Source organism: Erythranthe guttata, chromosome 1, assembly GCF_056151865.1.
Source record: "Erythranthe guttata isolate IM_541 chromosome 1, IM_541, whole genome shotgun sequence".
NCBI lineage: Eukaryota > Viridiplantae > Streptophyta > Magnoliopsida > Lamiales > Phrymaceae > Erythranthe > Erythranthe guttata.
The window spans coordinates 3,373,039-3,390,885 of NC_142533.1; the positions used below are offsets into that span (position 1 = coordinate 3,373,039).

Sequence of the window (17,847 nt, forward strand, 5' to 3'; positions counted from 1 at the left end):
AGAAACAACCCCCCACAAATGTAGCCCAGGAAATTCATATAGGACTAACAAATCTGAACAAAATGGTCCATGATTCCTCTTGAAGAGAAATCAACTTGTGTGATAGAAAAAATTAAAATCATCAAAATCATGCTGGCGGAGATGGAATTATCATAGATCGTGAGTTGCGGTTTGAATTTCATTCTGCGTTTGTGGGTGGTGGTGGTGTAACGGCGGAATAGAGGTGGTGGTGTTTGATTTGTAAGAAATCAAACTTCCCCTGTTCTGCTGCCCTGAGGAACGCGAAGAAGAAGGTGAGAGCTGGGCATTTTTTTTTTTTGATTTGGGGGTGTTTCTGACATTTCACACGCAAAAAGGGATAAAAATTCGCACTAGTAGCGCGTGAGGGACACGATTTGCTACGAGGGGTCTCGATGCCTTGACTTTTGTTACACAGGGGGCCATGTGTGAATTTTTTTTTTGACAGGGGGTATTTGACAATTAGAGATTTCACAGGGGTGGTATTTGCAATTAACTTCTTTTATAGGGGTTTAATTGACATTTTTCGTGAAATATTAACTGGAATTAAAAAAAGATTTCGTGAATAATTACATCGCAAGGGGGTCTCGATATAAGACTGAAACAAACATCATGGGGATTTTGTTAATTACGAATATGTGGTGGTGTTTTCGGTAATTTAGCCTAAGTTTCAGGGTTGTTTCGTAATTTACCCTTTTCTTAATCCAAATCTAATAACTTTTTACAAAGAAAAATAAAATTAAGAGAGACCAAAGCACAAACCAAAAAATGGAAAAAACCACAGCTCTGATCATCATACTCTGCTCCTCCATCTTCACACCTCTATCTGCAAACCCATGCAAACCCGATTCATGCGACGCCGTATTCGGGCCCCGAATCCGGTTCCCTTTCCGGTTAAGAAACCGCAACCCGACCCGGTGCGGCCACCCGGGTTTCGACCTGTACTGCAACGCCCTCAACCAAACGATCCTGAACCTCCCAAAATCGGGCGAGTTCGTGGTTGACCACATCGACTACGCAGCGCAGGCCCTTTTCATCAACGACCCGGATTCGTGCCTACCGGGTCGGATCCTCAACTTCTCGCTGTTGGGTTCTCCTTTCCGGGGCGCCTACACGAGGAACTATACTTTCTTGAACTGCTCCTCCGACTATTTGGACTACACCTCGACCCGTTACTACTACATGCCGTTGTTTTGCCTGAGCGGGAGGAATCACACAGTTCTGGCCACCAATACTCGGCCGGCGGCGGCGGCGGCGGAGGTGCCGCCGACGTGCCGGAAGATAGGGAGCGTTTTGGTTCCTCTGCAGTGGACGCTTGCGCAGTTCTATTGGTCGGCGATGGATTTGAGGGAGGATCTTCAGCTTGTTTGGAATCAACCCGATTGCTCCGACTGCGAAAGTCGGGGCGGCGTTTGCGGGTATAAGGATGATTCCGGCCCCGAAATTGTTTGCTACCGGCCTTCTAAATCCGGTGAGTAATTTAATTTTGGTTGTTTAATTTCCCTTTTTTTTAATTAGATTGTAAATCCCTAATACTTAGGCCTAGTTTGGTTGGCGATATAAGATTAGCCAAAATATAAGATTAAATAATTAGGTAAATTACAACAATCCATAAAGTATAGTTAAATTACATAAACCCCCTTTTGTTTGTATAATTACATCTACCTCTTCAACTATGAATCTTCTTACACCTTTACCTATATGGTGTCAAATTTAACATAATCGTCTAGATCTTGCGGAATGTGTTATAGTTTGTATTCGTTTTGTGTAAAAATACAATTTCTCATGCACCACAATCTGATATAGCCAAGCCAAAAAACGCATATTATGATCATTTTGCTTCAAAATATGGAGCTCGAATGGGATAAAACGGATACAAAAGTGATAGTATTCCATATAATTGAGAAGATTCCACTAAATTTGAGGAGTTGAGGGTGGAAATGTGAGAAATTTTATAATTGAGGGAATGGTTGTAATTATGCAAACACGAGGGGTTTTCATAATTTTATTTGTAATTTACTCTAAATAATTAAATGAAAGTCAATTATATTATTGGAAATTCGACATAACAAATTATTGAAATACCAAACCAAACCTTAGAATGCAGAAAGATGGTTAATTTTGTTTAATTTGTTAGTTGAACTAAAGCAAGTGAGTGCTTAGTGTGCAAGTGTGTGTTTATCATTTGAATTTATTTGCAGTGTCCCAAAATTCCGGGAAATTAATAAATAAATGGGATTTACAAAATTAATTAAACCACTATTTTGTAGTGCTTCCGAAAGCTGTTCTTGATTTTAATTGGTCCACGTGGCTTGGACATAATAGTTTGAACGGGTCAAATATGACAAGTCTAGAAAGTTATTGTCTTTCATTATAAATATTTGACTATTGAGGCACCCATGACACGTAGAATGAAAATGACACATTGGCTTCTTTTATAGTAGCTGTTTGGAATTTTGTGTGAAAAAAGATTATTCTAGTGGCCACCCACCTTTTCTTTTTTCCTTTTATTTAAAATGCTAGTTTATTAGTGTTGAATATTTTCATTTATGTTATTAAATTAAAGTTCTTTTCATTTTTATTTGATAAAAAATATCATTAGGTAGTGTCTATTTTACGGATTTATTTGATGTTACACCTGGTGATGTATACTGGTTGATTATGAACCGTTGATCTGCACATAATGACATATATTGTTGGTATGGGATAAATTCTGAATTACAAAGCATGAATTAATTATTAATGGGAAAGTTGGTTTAAAAAGCTAACTCAAATAACTATAAATTTCGTATTTTGAGTTTTGCTAAATCTAAAATAAAAAATGGTTAAAATCACATTTGAAGCTAAAAATGATATTATTAAAAAGGGTAAATTACAAACACCCCCTGAGGTATGGTCAAATTACAAAAACCCCCCTCTTGTTTGGATAATTACATCTACCCTCCTCAACTATGATTTTTTCTTACACCTCCACCCTTATGGTGCCAAATTCAACATAATCATCTAGAATCCGTGGAATGTGCTCTAGTTTGTACTCGTTTTGTGTAAAAATACAGTTTCCGATGCACCACAAACTGATATATACAAGCTCTAAAAATCACATATTATGATCATCTTGCTTCATAATGTAGTGTTTGAATGGGATAAAACGGGTACAAAAGTGATAATATTTCATATATTCTCGAAGATTCCTCTAAATTTGAGGAGTTGAGGGGGTGGTTGTAATTATCCAAACAAGAGGGGTGTTTTTGTAATTTGACCATACCTCAGGGGGTGTTTGTAATTTACCCTATTAAAAATGAAACAACATTGATCACATAAAAATTAGTTTTTTTTTTCTAAGGTAAAATAATAGGGAATTTATATTTGAATTATTATATGGCCAATAGAATGTCAATTTTCATTTCACATACTATTTCGTTTAGCCAATAAAACATTTATTATAAGTTCACACAATGTATGGGAAAATTACAGTTTTCATCCTTCAAATTTGCACTATTTCATGTGACGTCTTTCACATTCAAAAAAATACATTTTGTCCCTCATGTTTCAATAATCTAACACTTTTAGACATTTCCGTCAACCTAACGTCGTCAGTTAAGGCAGATGGGCACATGTTGATTCTGTTAGTTTTAACAGATTATTGGCTGACCTAACTAAAAAGTCTAAAATTGTTGAAATTTTGAAGCATAAGGGATCAAATGTGTTTTTTATGAATATGGTGGACCAAATGTGGAATTAATACAAACTGAAGGGATTCCCTACAATATACTATTAACTATATAAACTATATTTTAAACAGGTCTTCCAAGAAGCGCCAAATACGGCATCATAATCGGAGTCGGAATGCCAGCTCTCATATGCGCAATCGGCCTCGCCTGCTACGCCTGCGGCGTAATCCAATCTTTCCGCCGCCTCCACCGCCGCCACCTAAACTCCAGCCTCCCCACCTCAGTCTCCGATCAACGGCCGGCAATCGCAATCACAAGATCGATCAGCGGCCTCGACGGGCCCACCATAGAATCATACCCCACGACGGTACTTGGCGAAAGCCGGCGACTACCCAAGCCGAGCGACGGCACTTGTCCGATCTGCCTCTCCGATTATCAGCCCAGAGAGAAATTAAGAAGCATACCGGAATGCAACCACTACTTCCATTCCGATTGCATAGATGAGTGGCTCCGCCTCAACGGGACTTGCCCTCTGTGTAGGAATTCGCCGGAGAGGTGTTCGGTCGGCACGTCTTTTTCCTCTGTGTCGGTATCTTCTTCATCTTCTTCGGCAACGTTGGATGGTAATTAGGGCATGGTTTTTTATTGTCGAGGAAGAAAATTAATAAATATGATAAATTAAATTTAAAAAAAAAAAGCGGGAAAAATATAGTTTTTGCCGTCAAGTTTGCACCGATTTCATATTTGGTCACCCATGTTCATAAAAACACATTTGGTACCTTATGTTTCAAAAATTCAACACTTGGTTATTTCCGTCAATTTTGAGTTAAAACTAACGGAATCAAGCGTGTGCGCATCACTGCCTTAACTAACGGACTAACGGTAAGCTGACGGAAATGACAAAAAAATGTTAAACTTTTAGAAGATGAGGGACCAAATGTGTTTTTTGTAAACATGGGGGACCAAATGAAAAATCGGTGTAAGCTTGAGGGGTGAAAGCCATAATTTCCCAGAAAAAACCTTACATCGTGATAAAAATTAGTACTTAATCAATTATCTTTTAACGAATTAATTAAGAATGATAAATAACATAATTGAGAAAAATGTAATTAATGTATCACAATTGCTGCTAGCAAATATATTCATGGCGAGGCATATGTTTTTGTTATGCTACTAATACTTGCACTTGCTCGCCTATTCTACCCAAGTCTAGCTGAGACAAAGTTACGGAGCGTAAAACAAAAAATACGCTGATGTTTATGGGATTTTGTTTTACGGGAGCTTAAAACAAAATTAGTACTGGTTTTGTGATGGACAAAAGAATAAATAGTCAAAACCTTAAACTAAACATTAATAAGTGTAAGAAACAAGGACCCTTACCGTACGATTTTTCCAAACAAACAATAACTAAGAAGAAAAAACAAACACAAAAACTATTCAAGTTCAAATGTGAAAATAAAATAATTCAAATATTTTATCGAAGGAATAGAGATAAGAACAAGTAACTCCAATGCCTACACAATGACTTGTACAGAGATTTCCACTCCAACGGTGCAACAACCGTCAATAAGAAAATCCTCTTTGGCAATATTCATGAATGAAAACCCCCAACTTGTTTTTGAAGATGTAAACCAGTGAGAAACTGCAATTACCAAGCAAAATCGATAATTTTCAATATATTCAAGAGCATATATTCAAGAAACTGCAATTACCGGACTCCGGCGTTGACTTTTCGATTTTTTTATTTTACTTATTTTATTATTTTTTTCTTCCGGATTTTTTCGTCGGTTTCCGCCGTTAGACTTTTTTTTATTATTTTTTTTCTTTCTGGTCTGTTTTTCTCCGCTGCCGGATATCCGGCGTTGACCGCCGGTCTCCGAGCGTTGATTTTTTTTAGTGTTTTCTTAGTGTTTTTTTTTATTATTTTTTTTTTACGTCCGCCGCTAAATGTTGATCGTAATTGTGCTGTCACTGACAGTAAATTAACATAATTATACTCTCAATGACAGTACATTAACGTAATTGTATTGCCGTTGACAACACATTTATGTAATTGTTCTGTCATTGACAGTAAATTAACGTAATATTATTGTTATTTCTTTTTTGTTATTTTTTTTTTGTTTGATTTGTTGACAAGTCAACGTAATTATATTACTGTCGTTGACAGTAAAATAACTGTAAACACAATAATATTATTGTCAACCACATCAATATTATTATTTTTTTGGATTTTTTGTTTTGTTTGAGTTATTTACGGAGTAACATAATAATATTACTGTGTCTATTATTGTAATATTACTGTAAATACAATAATATTACTGTGGTTGACGGTAATATTACTGTTGTTATAGTAATATTGCTGTCAACTACATCAATATTATTATTTTGTTTAGATTTTTTTGTTTGTTTGAGTTATTCACGGAGTAACGTGATAATATTACTGTATATTATTGTAATATTATTGTGGTTGACGGTAATATTACTGTTGTTATAGTAATATTACTGTCACTCACAGTAATATTAATTCTTTTGGCTTTTTATTATGTTTACATTTGTTAAACGGTCAACATAGTAATATTATCTATTACACAATAATAATGCATTTTTTTGTGTTAATATTACTGTACTAGAGATTAATATAGCAATATTATTGTGTTAAACTGTAGTATAGTTAATTTTACTGTGTTTAACAGTAATATAGTTAATATTACTATCAATCACAGCAATATTGATGTTTAAACGAAAAAATAGATGTTACAGAAAGAAAGAAAGAAAAAAAATCGAAAAAGTCAACGCCAGAAACCGGTGGCGGAAAAGAAAAAAAAGTCAATGCTAGAGACCGACGGTCAACGGCGTTGACTGACGAAATTGTGCATAAAAATGTTTTTGGGTCAAAATTGAATTATTTGTGAAATTTGGGGTTAAATTAAATTAATGGATGAAATTGGAGCATATTAAAGTACGAGGAACTATTTTAGTCTTTTACAAAAAATTGGACCATATGTGAACTTATTTGTAAAAGAGTTTATTGTTTGAATCTCTTTATGAATAAGTGCTCATTGATGGACTTATTTGTAAATACCCCTAAAATTAAAAGGTGAATATTTCAAGAATTCAAAATAACGGAACAACATTTTTTCTTACAATTCACGCTATGTTAAATGTTAAACAAATAATTTTTTTTATCTGAACCTGCCTTCCAAATTGGTGGTTGATTTTGTTGAAATATAATGCACTTTCTAGAACTATCTAAATACATGTACAATGTATAGGATAAAATAAATATGCAATACATGTATATCTAGGTACTCATGATGAACCTTATTTAATATGATGCATGTACCTCTTATGCCTAGAGTAGTATAAATAGGTGTATGATTGTATTCTCAATAAGTGTTAGCAAGAGTAAAATATATGTAGGAGATATATACTCATCGATTATTTTCTTTGTTCACACATTATCGCAAAATATCCAAAAGGTTAAGTGTTGATATGTACTCATCGATTATTCTCTTGTTAATTTTGTTCACATATTATCGCAAAATATCCAAAAGGTTAAGTGTTGATTTTCCCGGTGCTATGGGAGGTGGTGTTGTATTTGGTAGTGTAATCTGGGGCTTGGAGCCGGCGACGGAGGCTTCAATAGCCCGAATGATTTCATTATTCGAACATTGAATTCGGCGCCGTAGGTTTTGAGTCATAACAACCGACGGGCGTGAACCTATCAAATTAAATGCATGAGTGGTTGATTATTATTATTTTTTTTTGATTTGAAGATCTCATCATTTCTCTTTTCTTCCACAAACATCATGTGAGCGCGCGCGCACACACACACACACATAATAATCATGATAGATTTATTGGTTTTTTTTCTAGAGACACACATATATAAGAAATTATGGGAGATTTATCGAAAGCCCCTATCTTTGTCAATAATGTTGTGGTATGTTAGAGTTCATAACAAATGCATAAAGAAAGGATAATGAGAAAATAGAGGAGAAAGGGGGAAAAAAGAGGTAAACCATACTCATCCTCCTCTCATGGTCGTATGTATGTGTGTTTGTGTAATATTATTATTTTTTTTTGATGTTTTTTATGTGTTCATGTGTGTTTTGTATATTTGTGTGCACTTTTATGAAGTGTTCATGTGTGTTTTGTTTGAATTTGTGCGTATTTTTATATGCTTTTGTGTTCGTTTTTTTTTTTAGATTTTTTTGTGTATTTTATGTGTTATGCACATAGTCTGGAAATTCAGTCATCTACCATAATATCGGAAGTTGTGTATTTGTATAGGAAGTTCAGTATACGTCAATGCGGATTCAAATAACCCTTCGTTCAGGAAACTCCAGAAAGCAGTCAAGTTATCGGGTATTACGGTTGGTGGAGTAGTATTGGTAGATTGAGGTGGAGTGGTCGGAGATCTAGGTGGATTAGCCGGAGATCGAGGTCGCCGGTAAGAAGACTGCTAAACCAACACCACATACAACAATTGCGCTTAAGACGTACATACTACGGCGGAAAATCGCGAATTCAGCCGCCAACGAAGAGGATGCGGTCTCAGCTCTATCCGCCGCCTCCATTGCCCTAGAAGTTGACGACACGGCTATGTCCGCCGTCGTCGTGGCCTTTTTGGTGCATAGCACGCTGATATCCTCCGAGTTGGCCGCACTAGTCGCAAAGAAAGCTGCCGTCAATGCTAACCTGTCCGCCTCGCCGGAAGCTTGAATGGCAATTTTGGCATCGGACGCCGCCGCTTGCGGCGACTTGTGCTTCAGTAGCGGCCGCCTGCGTAGTCGTAGTGGCCGCTTGAGCCTGAGAAACTGAACTCAGTTTCTCTGCATTCCTAGCGTTGTTGATCATCTCCGCTACTTTCTGTAGAAATACGCTCCATGTTGTGAGAATTAGTTCCTTCACTGCTTCAATACCTATCCTCGCCATAATTGCAGGTTTTTGGAAGTGGAAGTGTTAAATTTTGTTCCAACGTGTGGCGAATATGTGTTTATATAGATGGGATGGTGTTAGGTACAAGTTCTTTGAAAAACAGCCATAGATCAGTAGAACAGTTTGAAACCAAAAAGGAAATGAAAATAAATCAGTATTGAATAAGAATGGCTCAGTTCCCTTTTTCAGTGTTCATACAGTCGATCCAAGATCTGGTGGTTGCACCAACTGAAAACAAGCACCAAGCTACAGCCACTGATCGAAACCCTAGACTTGACCCCCAAACTCACTCTGAGTTGACTCGCCAACGCATGCACAGTCAACTCAGTAGATAACTCACCCTCTCCACTCAGCACAAACCCAGATTTCTGCACTCAAAGTACCGAAACCCTCACAAAAGATGATTAAGGCCAGAAAAGTTAAGGTTTGAATAAAAGGTGAATCACACTTGTCTCTCTCTCTCACCACAGTATTTATCCACGAAATTTCAACGGTCTTCAGCATTAAATGTGCTGCAACGGCGAGGACACTCATTGTCCGGCTAGACCTGCGACGGTGTCGCCGGAAAACGACAATGAGTGACGATATACTGTAGAGAGAGAAGGGGACAAGGAGAATAGAGAGAAACGGCGCAGCAAAAGAACGCTGCTAGGGTTGAGAGGTGAGAAGTAGAATGGGGAAATGGAGGGCTCATATTAAAACCCCACAATAAATGGTTCAGATCAAAGTTTGACTGGATCAGTGGGCTTATGTGATATTCGGTCCGATTTCACAAGTTGGGTGGGAACTAATTAAGTTATTGGCCCAGATCACAAACAAATCATTTCTATTGGGCTCAATATTTAAGAGATGGACTGGGAGATGATCTAGAGCGGTTACAACAGAGTCTAGGTGGGTTCTGCACAGTTTTATATATATATATATATATATATATATATATATATATATATATATATTAATCTATATAAGAATCTATGAAAACTTAGGATTTTCCCCTATTCTTTTCTCTTTTTTTTTTGCCACTATAATAATAAAACGACGTCGTATGGCTATTTTTCATCCCAAAAGTAACGCAGATATTTTCCTTTTCCATTTTGTTCTATTCTTGGTCGGTACTCAGACCGGGCCCCACGGTCGGCGCGTGACGTAGTATTGCGTCTGCAGCCTTCCTTTTATTTCCTTGTCCCTTCTCTCTCCAATTTCTTTCCTTCTCTCACCCCTTTCTTTCATTTTTTTATTATGCCTCCTGCCTCTAACCCCACTCTCCGTGGACCCCACCTCCAAAAACTTGACAGCACTCACCTCCTTTTTTTACCAATTTATTTGCTTATGTGCCCACATTTTCTACACACCCCAACGGGCATGATTTTCTTTGTTTGAACTAATACCTTCACCATTTTCAATATAATTTTTTTTTTCTTCAAAAAACATAAAACAAAAAAAAAAAAAGAAAAAAAAAAAACCTAAATAATGGGCAATCAGCACCGCGCGTTGCGCGGTGCACACCCCCTAGTATATATATATATATATATGGGTTTAAATTTCAGACGGACGAGCCGAGGAAAAGTGAATTAACTCTTTATGAATCCCAATAAATTAAAGAAGACTATTAGGGGAATAAATAGCAAAATTAAAATAGTAACAAAAATACAATAAATAAATAAATATATTTAGTGGGTCAATATATTATGCTTTTCGCTATGAAATAAATACTTTTGTATTTTACTGCATATATTTTTTTGTTTATTTATCTTTGGGTTTCTTTTCCTGTTTTTATTTTTATTTATATTTTTTTTTATTCATGAACTACATTTTAATCTTTTATGTTACTTGCAAAAAAATCATCTCAATTGTTTCGTTTTAACTATTTGCTAGTATAACAATATAGTTGTATTCTGGTTTACTTTTTCATATTTCTATTTTTATTTATTTATTACATAATTACTATAAAAATTACCCTAAAGTTGATAAACATGTATAGTATTATACGGAGAATAAATAAAATAAATAATATAACAGAGAATAATTGTTTAATCGTGAAAATAAAATAAATAATATTATCTCTTGTTTGACACTTATGTTGGCTTCTATATAAATAAACCCAATTTATTTTTTATATATTATATTTTTTTCAAGGAAATGAAAAGAGAAGAAAATAAACAAAAGAAAATTTACTACGTGTCTAATTTTATGCCAATTTCTACATTCCAAATCCTAAGTACCTGCAGCAGTTAAGGTGCCTGATAATTAAGATTGAATAACAACCTATTTTCCATTGAAATATGCCTACGTATCCACTAGTGATTGGCATCCGATTTTTTAAATTTCAGACGGACGAGCCGATTTTAAAGAATAAATTCTACGGTTCTAAGATGGCTGGAATCCACTTATGAAGCAGAATCGAGCCTTCAACTTCAATCACTTATCGATTTTAATTATCAGCATTTGCAGCCATTGCACTAGTGGTCCACAAACACCGCTCACATGATAATTGGTGCAAAACTGTACACAATAACAGAGCTTCTAATAGCAACAAACAGCTTTGGTGAAGAGAACTTCATCGGTGAGGGTTCCCTTGGTTCTGTTTACAGAGCAGATTTTCCAGATGGCAAGGTATTATAGTACATTTATATCATGAAATATGAAATAGATCGATATGTTTGACTCAATTTATGGAATTTTTTCGACATATTCGTTTCGTTTATGATAGATTTTGGCTGTGAAGAACATAAAAACAGTACCTCTGTCCATCACTTAAGAACAACAATTCTTCGATGTATGTGATCAGAAATGCATCCCGTTTGAGACACCCTAATATTGTGACACTTCTCGACGAGGCTTTGCATTCGGTTGAATACAAGCCACCATCGTGGGGCCTACGCCTAAGGATTGCTCTTGGCATAGCAAGAGCGTTCGAGTAAGTATTGTGTGATATCTGTGTTTCCAGTTTCCAAATAATATACCATCACTTATTCTCTGATTTTTTGTTTATTTTATTTTTTATTTTTTCCTCATATTCTCAGTTACATGCATTCATTTTGTGTGCCACCATCTGCACATAGCAACTTGAAGGCTGCAAATATCTTACTTGATGAAGAGCTTATGCCCTCATCGTAGCGACTGTGGCCTGTCTATCTTGAAACCTCTTTTCCAAGCAATAGAGTTAAACTCAAGGTACATGTTTTTTATTTTTTTATTTCTTTATGTACGTCTCTCGTAGCCGTATAAACCGAGTGACGAATATGAATTAATAAACAGGCCTCTGAAATGGCAATTGCTGATAGTGGATATATATTGCACCAGAACATTTTCAACCTGGTTTTGGTGGCAACACAAAGGCTGATGTTTATGCCTTTCGAGCGCTGCTTTTGGAGCTTTTGACAGGAAGGAAGCCTTTAGATAAGTATAAGCATCTTGTTCTACTACGATTTTACCTTTTTTTTTTTTATTTATAAATTTGGGATAGTCGAAAATATACTTATCTTATGTAGTTCAAGACCAAAAGCAGAGCAATCGCTAACGAGATGGGCTTCATCGAAGCTTCATGACAGCGCATCATTAGGACAGGTGGTTGATCCAGCTATTGTAAGAACAATCTCCTCCAAATCTGCCTCTCGGTTCGCTGACATCATATCTCCGTGTATACAGGTAACGTAAAAACCTAAAAAAAAATAAGCCATTAAGTAGAAATACCATATTGTTTCATTACATAAGATTTTACTGTCTGAAAATGCATCATCACACAGCCTGATCAAAACTTCAGGCCCACCATGTCTGAAATTGCCAAATCTTTGATGCTTCTGCTGCAAAAGCCAATTGCCCTAGCCCCTAGATGGCCCTGAACCCGACTCTTTCGATCGATCTTTTAGGTCAACCAATACCCGATTCTGTGGTTCGCCTACTCTAAGCTGCTACTCCGTGTAAGAGTCAATATAACATACACTTTGAAATAATCACTACTAGAAAAACTACCTATCGTGACGCCTCAATGTGTCACTACAGCCGCCTATCGTGACGCTTAGTCTATTGCGACGATAGTTAAAAGCGTCACGTAGGTGGCCGTCGTAATAAGTTTTTGTGGCGATTGAAGGCATCACGAAAAGACTGTTAGTATGACGCTTTTGTCGTCACAAATATGGATGTATCGTGACGATTACATGCGTCACTTTATTAATCCTCAACTACCATAACAACCTACTTATATGACGACGAAGAGCGTCTTTAAATGTTGGTATCGTGATGGTTTTAGCGTCTCTAAATGTAGAAATATTGACGCTATAGGCCGTCTTTAAATACGTATATTGTGACGCTTTTTGTTGTCTTAATACATTCGATTGTGTGACGACTTCTGTGCCCCATAAAGTGTTTTTTTGTGACGATTTATTCGTCTCGAGAGAGACTTTCTAGGATGCTTTTGTGTCTCATGAATATATCTATAATGACGCTTTGTGCCTCATGAATAACCCTATAGTGACTGTTCAACTTGTCTCAATAGGTATTTGTAATATCTTACTGATTGCATTTTTTAATGTTCCCTACTTACATATAATTTAATCATGTATATACATAATACATAAGAAACCGTATATACATAATACATAAGAAACTTTGTTTGAACTCAAATACAAAAAACCATATTCAATCTCCATCAACAAACAGAATAAATCCTTAGCCTACAATATAATAGAAAAGAGAAGTTTCACAATCTAAAATCATTCATTTTGTAATGTCTGAATAACAAGTAATCCAACACCAAACAAAAAATTAAGAAAATCTAATCTCCAAAAATATCCAAAAATACGACGTCTTCAAAATTCTTTATGCATCCATAATTACCTATTAAAATGATCAGAAATACCAATTAAGGTGAAATCAAAACACTCTTAAAATATAATATTATTGATAAGATCATACAAACGAGATTATTACCAAATATTGTGGCCAAGCAACCGTCATTCCAGAAACCTCGCCAATAGTTTTAAAATGGTAAACAGGGCGAAGCAACTCCTCTTCTGGTTCAACTCCTACATTAATGTGAACCTCACACCAATTTTGTCCTAAACACATTTGTCCAACTTCTTTTAATGGATCTAAGCTCCGAATATAACCAATAGCCACAGTTTTGGATGATTCAACCAAACTTCTCATAGATACTTTTGCTCCGACCTGCAATTAATATTTATCGAGTTTTACTTGACTTTTCAACTACATACAAAGTTATAAGAAAACAATCAAAATAAAAATTAACTTTTTAATCGTAAACAAAGTATTAACATAAAAACTGATTATAATAAAATATATATATATATATATATATATATATATATATATATATATATATATATGAGATTCGTAGTCAGGTTACCCGTAAAGGCATCATGCTAGAGGATGATACTGAAGGACGACGAGAGATTGAATGATCATGAGATGAAGATACTGAAACAGATTTGGTGGCTTCTGGTGCTAATCTTTGTTTGTTCATTTTTATCAGCTCTTGTATTTGTTTACTCTGCTCCATAATAAGCTTATCTTGCTGATCAAGTCTTTGCTTCATTGCTTCAAATTCATTTTTATTTCCCATATACGTGTGAGAATATTTACCTTGCCTAGGCAAATCACCATATACAATAGATGCAGTGACACCTTTTCCGTACATCTTTACTTTTTCCCCTTTATCTTGCCCAGCAACTTGAGAAAATATATCATTCGGGCCCGTATCTTTAGCACCAGGAGGAAGTCCACTAACTAGTTCTTTCATCTTTCGCTGTACATAAGAAGAAATCACGTTATAGCACCAAATATACAACACTATTTCTAGTTAGTTCTCCTAAAATCACAAATTGTGCAAATAAGTTTGGTTAAGAAAGGTTGATTCAGTTCATGAAGTACGAAAAAAAATCATATATACCAAATAATCTGCTATGTCGGGATTAGACGTCTCCCCGTTTTTGGTATAACACTTGGCAAAAAGATCCATTCTTGTTGGTTCGTTATCATTCCTAAGTTCATCAACATCTCTTTCATCGTCAGTTCTTTCATCATCATACTCTACTTCTTGCGAGGTCAATAACTCTTTCTGCAAAATAGAACACTCACTTGCGTAAATACATTACTCAACAAGTACACTTAATTAATATGTTATAACATTAACATATTTTACAATCATACTAACCTTCATATTCTCTCTCACTTGAGCAAAACTTCTCTTTCCAGTAATGTGATCAATAGTCTTTTTTTTTTCGATTAGCTTTATTTTTGTCACTTATCTTCTAAATATATAAAAAAAATGCACTTCAGTTAACATTAATATATAATCTATATTTATTCATTTATAGCAATAATAAGTATTAATATACCGTTCATACAAAATATAATAACGTTAACTTACTTTTGCTGCATCAGAGCTCCAATAAAGCACCAAGTCTTTCCATTGATCAGGGAAGACTCTTTCATCATCAGCATCAGGACGTTTGCGCATGTTTTGCTCCAATCATTTCTACATGCATCAATCTTAGTATAATTCAAACCCAAATCCTTTAGTATTTTTTTGGTCTCGTAGTAATTTTTGGGTAATTGGACACCTTCTGGAAATGATTCTCTCAACAAATTAAGTATCAAAGTAAAAGAATTATCGGTCCAATTTCCAAGACATTTAATTTGGAGTAATCGAATAATGAAAGAAAGTCTAGAAAACCTTTGACATCCAGGATAAAGCTCTTTTTCTGCATCTGCCATAAGTTTATAAAATTTCTCAGCTTCTTTGCACGGTCTCTCCATCTCTTCTATTGGCGGCGTTGTTTCAAATTCATCTTGCATTCCAAATCTATCACGTAACATTCCTTGAACATTATAATCATTAACTGTCACATCATCATCTTGCAATACAAGTTCTTCTTCATCAGTAAACAACTCTCCATGAAGAATCCATTTTGTGTACCCACTTAAAAAACCATGCCAAAGAAGATGTTCTACTACTACTTTCCGTGTTTTGCAAATACCGTTTCTACATTTCTTACAGGGGCACAAGATTAGCCCATCGTTTGAATTTGAGAAGGCAAAGTTAAGAAAACTATGCAATCTTGTTTGATACTCTGTGCTTGACCTTGGGGAATCCATCCATTTTCTATCCATGCTAATAGTTTCGACTGGAAAGGCAACTATTACAATAGACAATAAAAATATATATATATATATATATATATATATATATATATATATATATATATATATATATATATATATATATATATATATATATATATATATGGAATAGAATTTTGCTAGTATTTTTTATTCAAACCTGTATAACACCTTCTGTCTTTGAGTAAAATAGCTTCAAGATAGGGAATTCAAAAATTAGCTTGTATGAGAATTCCAAACACAATATTTAATTTATGGAGTTAATATTCAAACAATAAATTTCAAAAATCACAGTATGATAATCCCAAATCTTCATCAGACAACATAAAAAAATTGAAACAATAAATGAATGAATTTTTCCAAGAAATTCAAAAAATAAAAAAAAGTATATAAAGAAATATCTTAACCAGCATTAACATGTGAATTCATACTCTATTACTTTATGAATTTATTCCAAACTTTTAATTTCCACATAATTATCCACTGTAATCAGATTTTTTTTACATCACCATACTAAATCTCACCCAATCCCACGTTGAACCAAATCTCACCCTAATTTCGTTTAAGGTGCACCAAATTCATGAATTAGACGAAAGATCATACAATTTTGTTCGAGAAAAAAAAATATTAAATAATTTTGAAACAAAATATTCAGGTCATGAAACAGAGACTTGTATTACCTGCCAGAGTTCTTCAGTAATTTTAGTATACCTGTCGAGAAATCATCACATATTTTTTATTGTTAAAAATCGAAGCAGATGACGGAGAAATTCTCAAACTAAATTAAATTCACAGGTACCTGTACCGCCGTTTGCACGAAAGGAAGAAGAAACCGGGCTGGAGTGCACCGCCGATTGAACAAAAAGGAAGAAGGGAATGAAAGGGTTAGGGATTTGGTGAAAAGCGAGAAGAAAACGGGATATGAAAGAGTTAGGGCTTTGCAGATATCTTTTTTTTTCCTTTGTAAGTGGAATGGGCATTAATTTAGCAGCAATTTCAATTTTTTTAGGGAAAAAAATAGAAATTTTCGCGGTATTTTTTCCTCCAATTATAATGACGCGATTATTCCTGTATGTTATGACGGTATATGAAATCGTCTCATCATATCTGTATATATCGAGGCGACTAACTCAAAAGCGTCATAATATAGGGCTCTTGAAAATTAAATAACGCAAAATAAAATAAAAAAATATATTTACTCAGGCGCCTATCTATTAGCCGTCTTAATAGATATCCTATAACTACGGCTTTAAAATACCGTCACAATAGAGTGTCACAAAAACTCAATTTTCTAGTAGTGAATGTAAGAGTAAATCTTACTTGCATTCTACTTATTCGTAATATCCGGAGAGAGAGAGAGAGAGAATCATGCAGAGTTCAAACAGATTGTTTCTTCTGGATATCTTACAGCAGCACCTGAAAGCCGGCCAAAAAGATTACGGCTGTCCGGGGTTGAGTTCACAAGAATTTCATACATTTGTTTTGCTTCTAGGTAGCCAATCCCTGACGTATTTGACGACAATGTACTAAGTTTAGGTAGAAAAAATAATATTTTCTTCAAGCGGAAAATAAAAGCGGAGACTGTAATAATGCTCCGAGAGTAACGTCCGATAGTCGATGGTTGCCACCTTGTACGGGTGTCGTCAAAATTAATTTTGATGCAGCCATTAATGCCAAGGATGGATTAGTCGATGTGGGAAAGTATAGTTTTTGTTCCTCAAGTTTGTACCGATTTCTTCACAAAAATACATTTGGTCCCTTATGTTTCAAAAATTCAACGCTTTAAGTTATTTCCATCAATTTCCCGTTAAAACTAACAGAATCAAGCGTGTGTCCATCACTGTCTTAACTAACGGACTAACGGTAAATATACGGAAAGGAACAAAAGTGTTAAATTATTGGAATATGAGGGACCAAATATGTTTTTTTGAGAACACGAGGGATCAAATGTGAAACCGGTGTAAACTTGAGGGGTGAAAACTATAATTTCCTAAAAAAAACCTTACACCGTGATAAAAATTAGTACTTTATCAATTATCTCTCAACGAATTTATTAAGAATGATAAATAACATAATT

At 35.0% G+C, this 17,847-nt stretch overlaps 2 protein-coding genes and 1 long non-coding RNA gene across 3 annotated transcripts; 2 read left to right on the top strand and 1 right to left on the bottom strand.

Annotated features, from left to right (window-relative positions):
* The first annotated feature begins 738 nt into the window (after window positions 1-738).
* LOC105973628 (putative RING-H2 finger protein ATL21B) lies at window positions 739-4,386 on the top strand. The gene is made up of 2 exons (XM_012998662.2): window positions 739-1,489; window positions 3,821-4,386. Exons 1-2 carry the CDS (start codon window positions 787-789, stop codon window positions 4,318-4,320), a joined length of 1,203 nt encoding a protein of 400 aa, XP_012854116.2. The 5' UTR covers window positions 739-786; the 3' UTR covers window positions 4,321-4,386.
* Window positions 4,387-10,839: 6,453 nt separating this feature from the next.
* Window positions 10,840-12,449, top strand: LOC148772599 (uncharacterized). The gene is made up of 4 exons (XR_016030978.1): window positions 10,840-11,547; window positions 11,654-11,804; window positions 11,889-12,033; window positions 12,122-12,449. It is a non-coding gene; the product is annotated as an uncharacterized LOC148772599 (long non-coding RNA).
* Window positions 12,450-13,169: 720 nt separating this feature from the next.
* On the bottom strand, window positions 13,170-15,977 carry LOC148772600 (uncharacterized). The gene is made up of 7 exons (XM_088817400.1): window positions 15,931-15,977; window positions 15,678-15,753; window positions 14,803-14,848; window positions 14,539-14,706; window positions 13,996-14,394; window positions 13,560-13,796; window positions 13,170-13,466 (listed from the first exon to the last, which is right to left on the bottom strand). Exons 3-7 carry the CDS (start codon window positions 14,806-14,808, stop codon window positions 13,449-13,451), a joined length of 828 nt encoding a protein of 275 aa, XP_088673526.1. The 5' UTR covers window positions 14,809-14,848; window positions 15,678-15,753; window positions 15,931-15,977; the 3' UTR covers window positions 13,170-13,448.
* Between the last annotated feature and the right edge of the window lie 1,870 nt (window positions 15,978-17,847).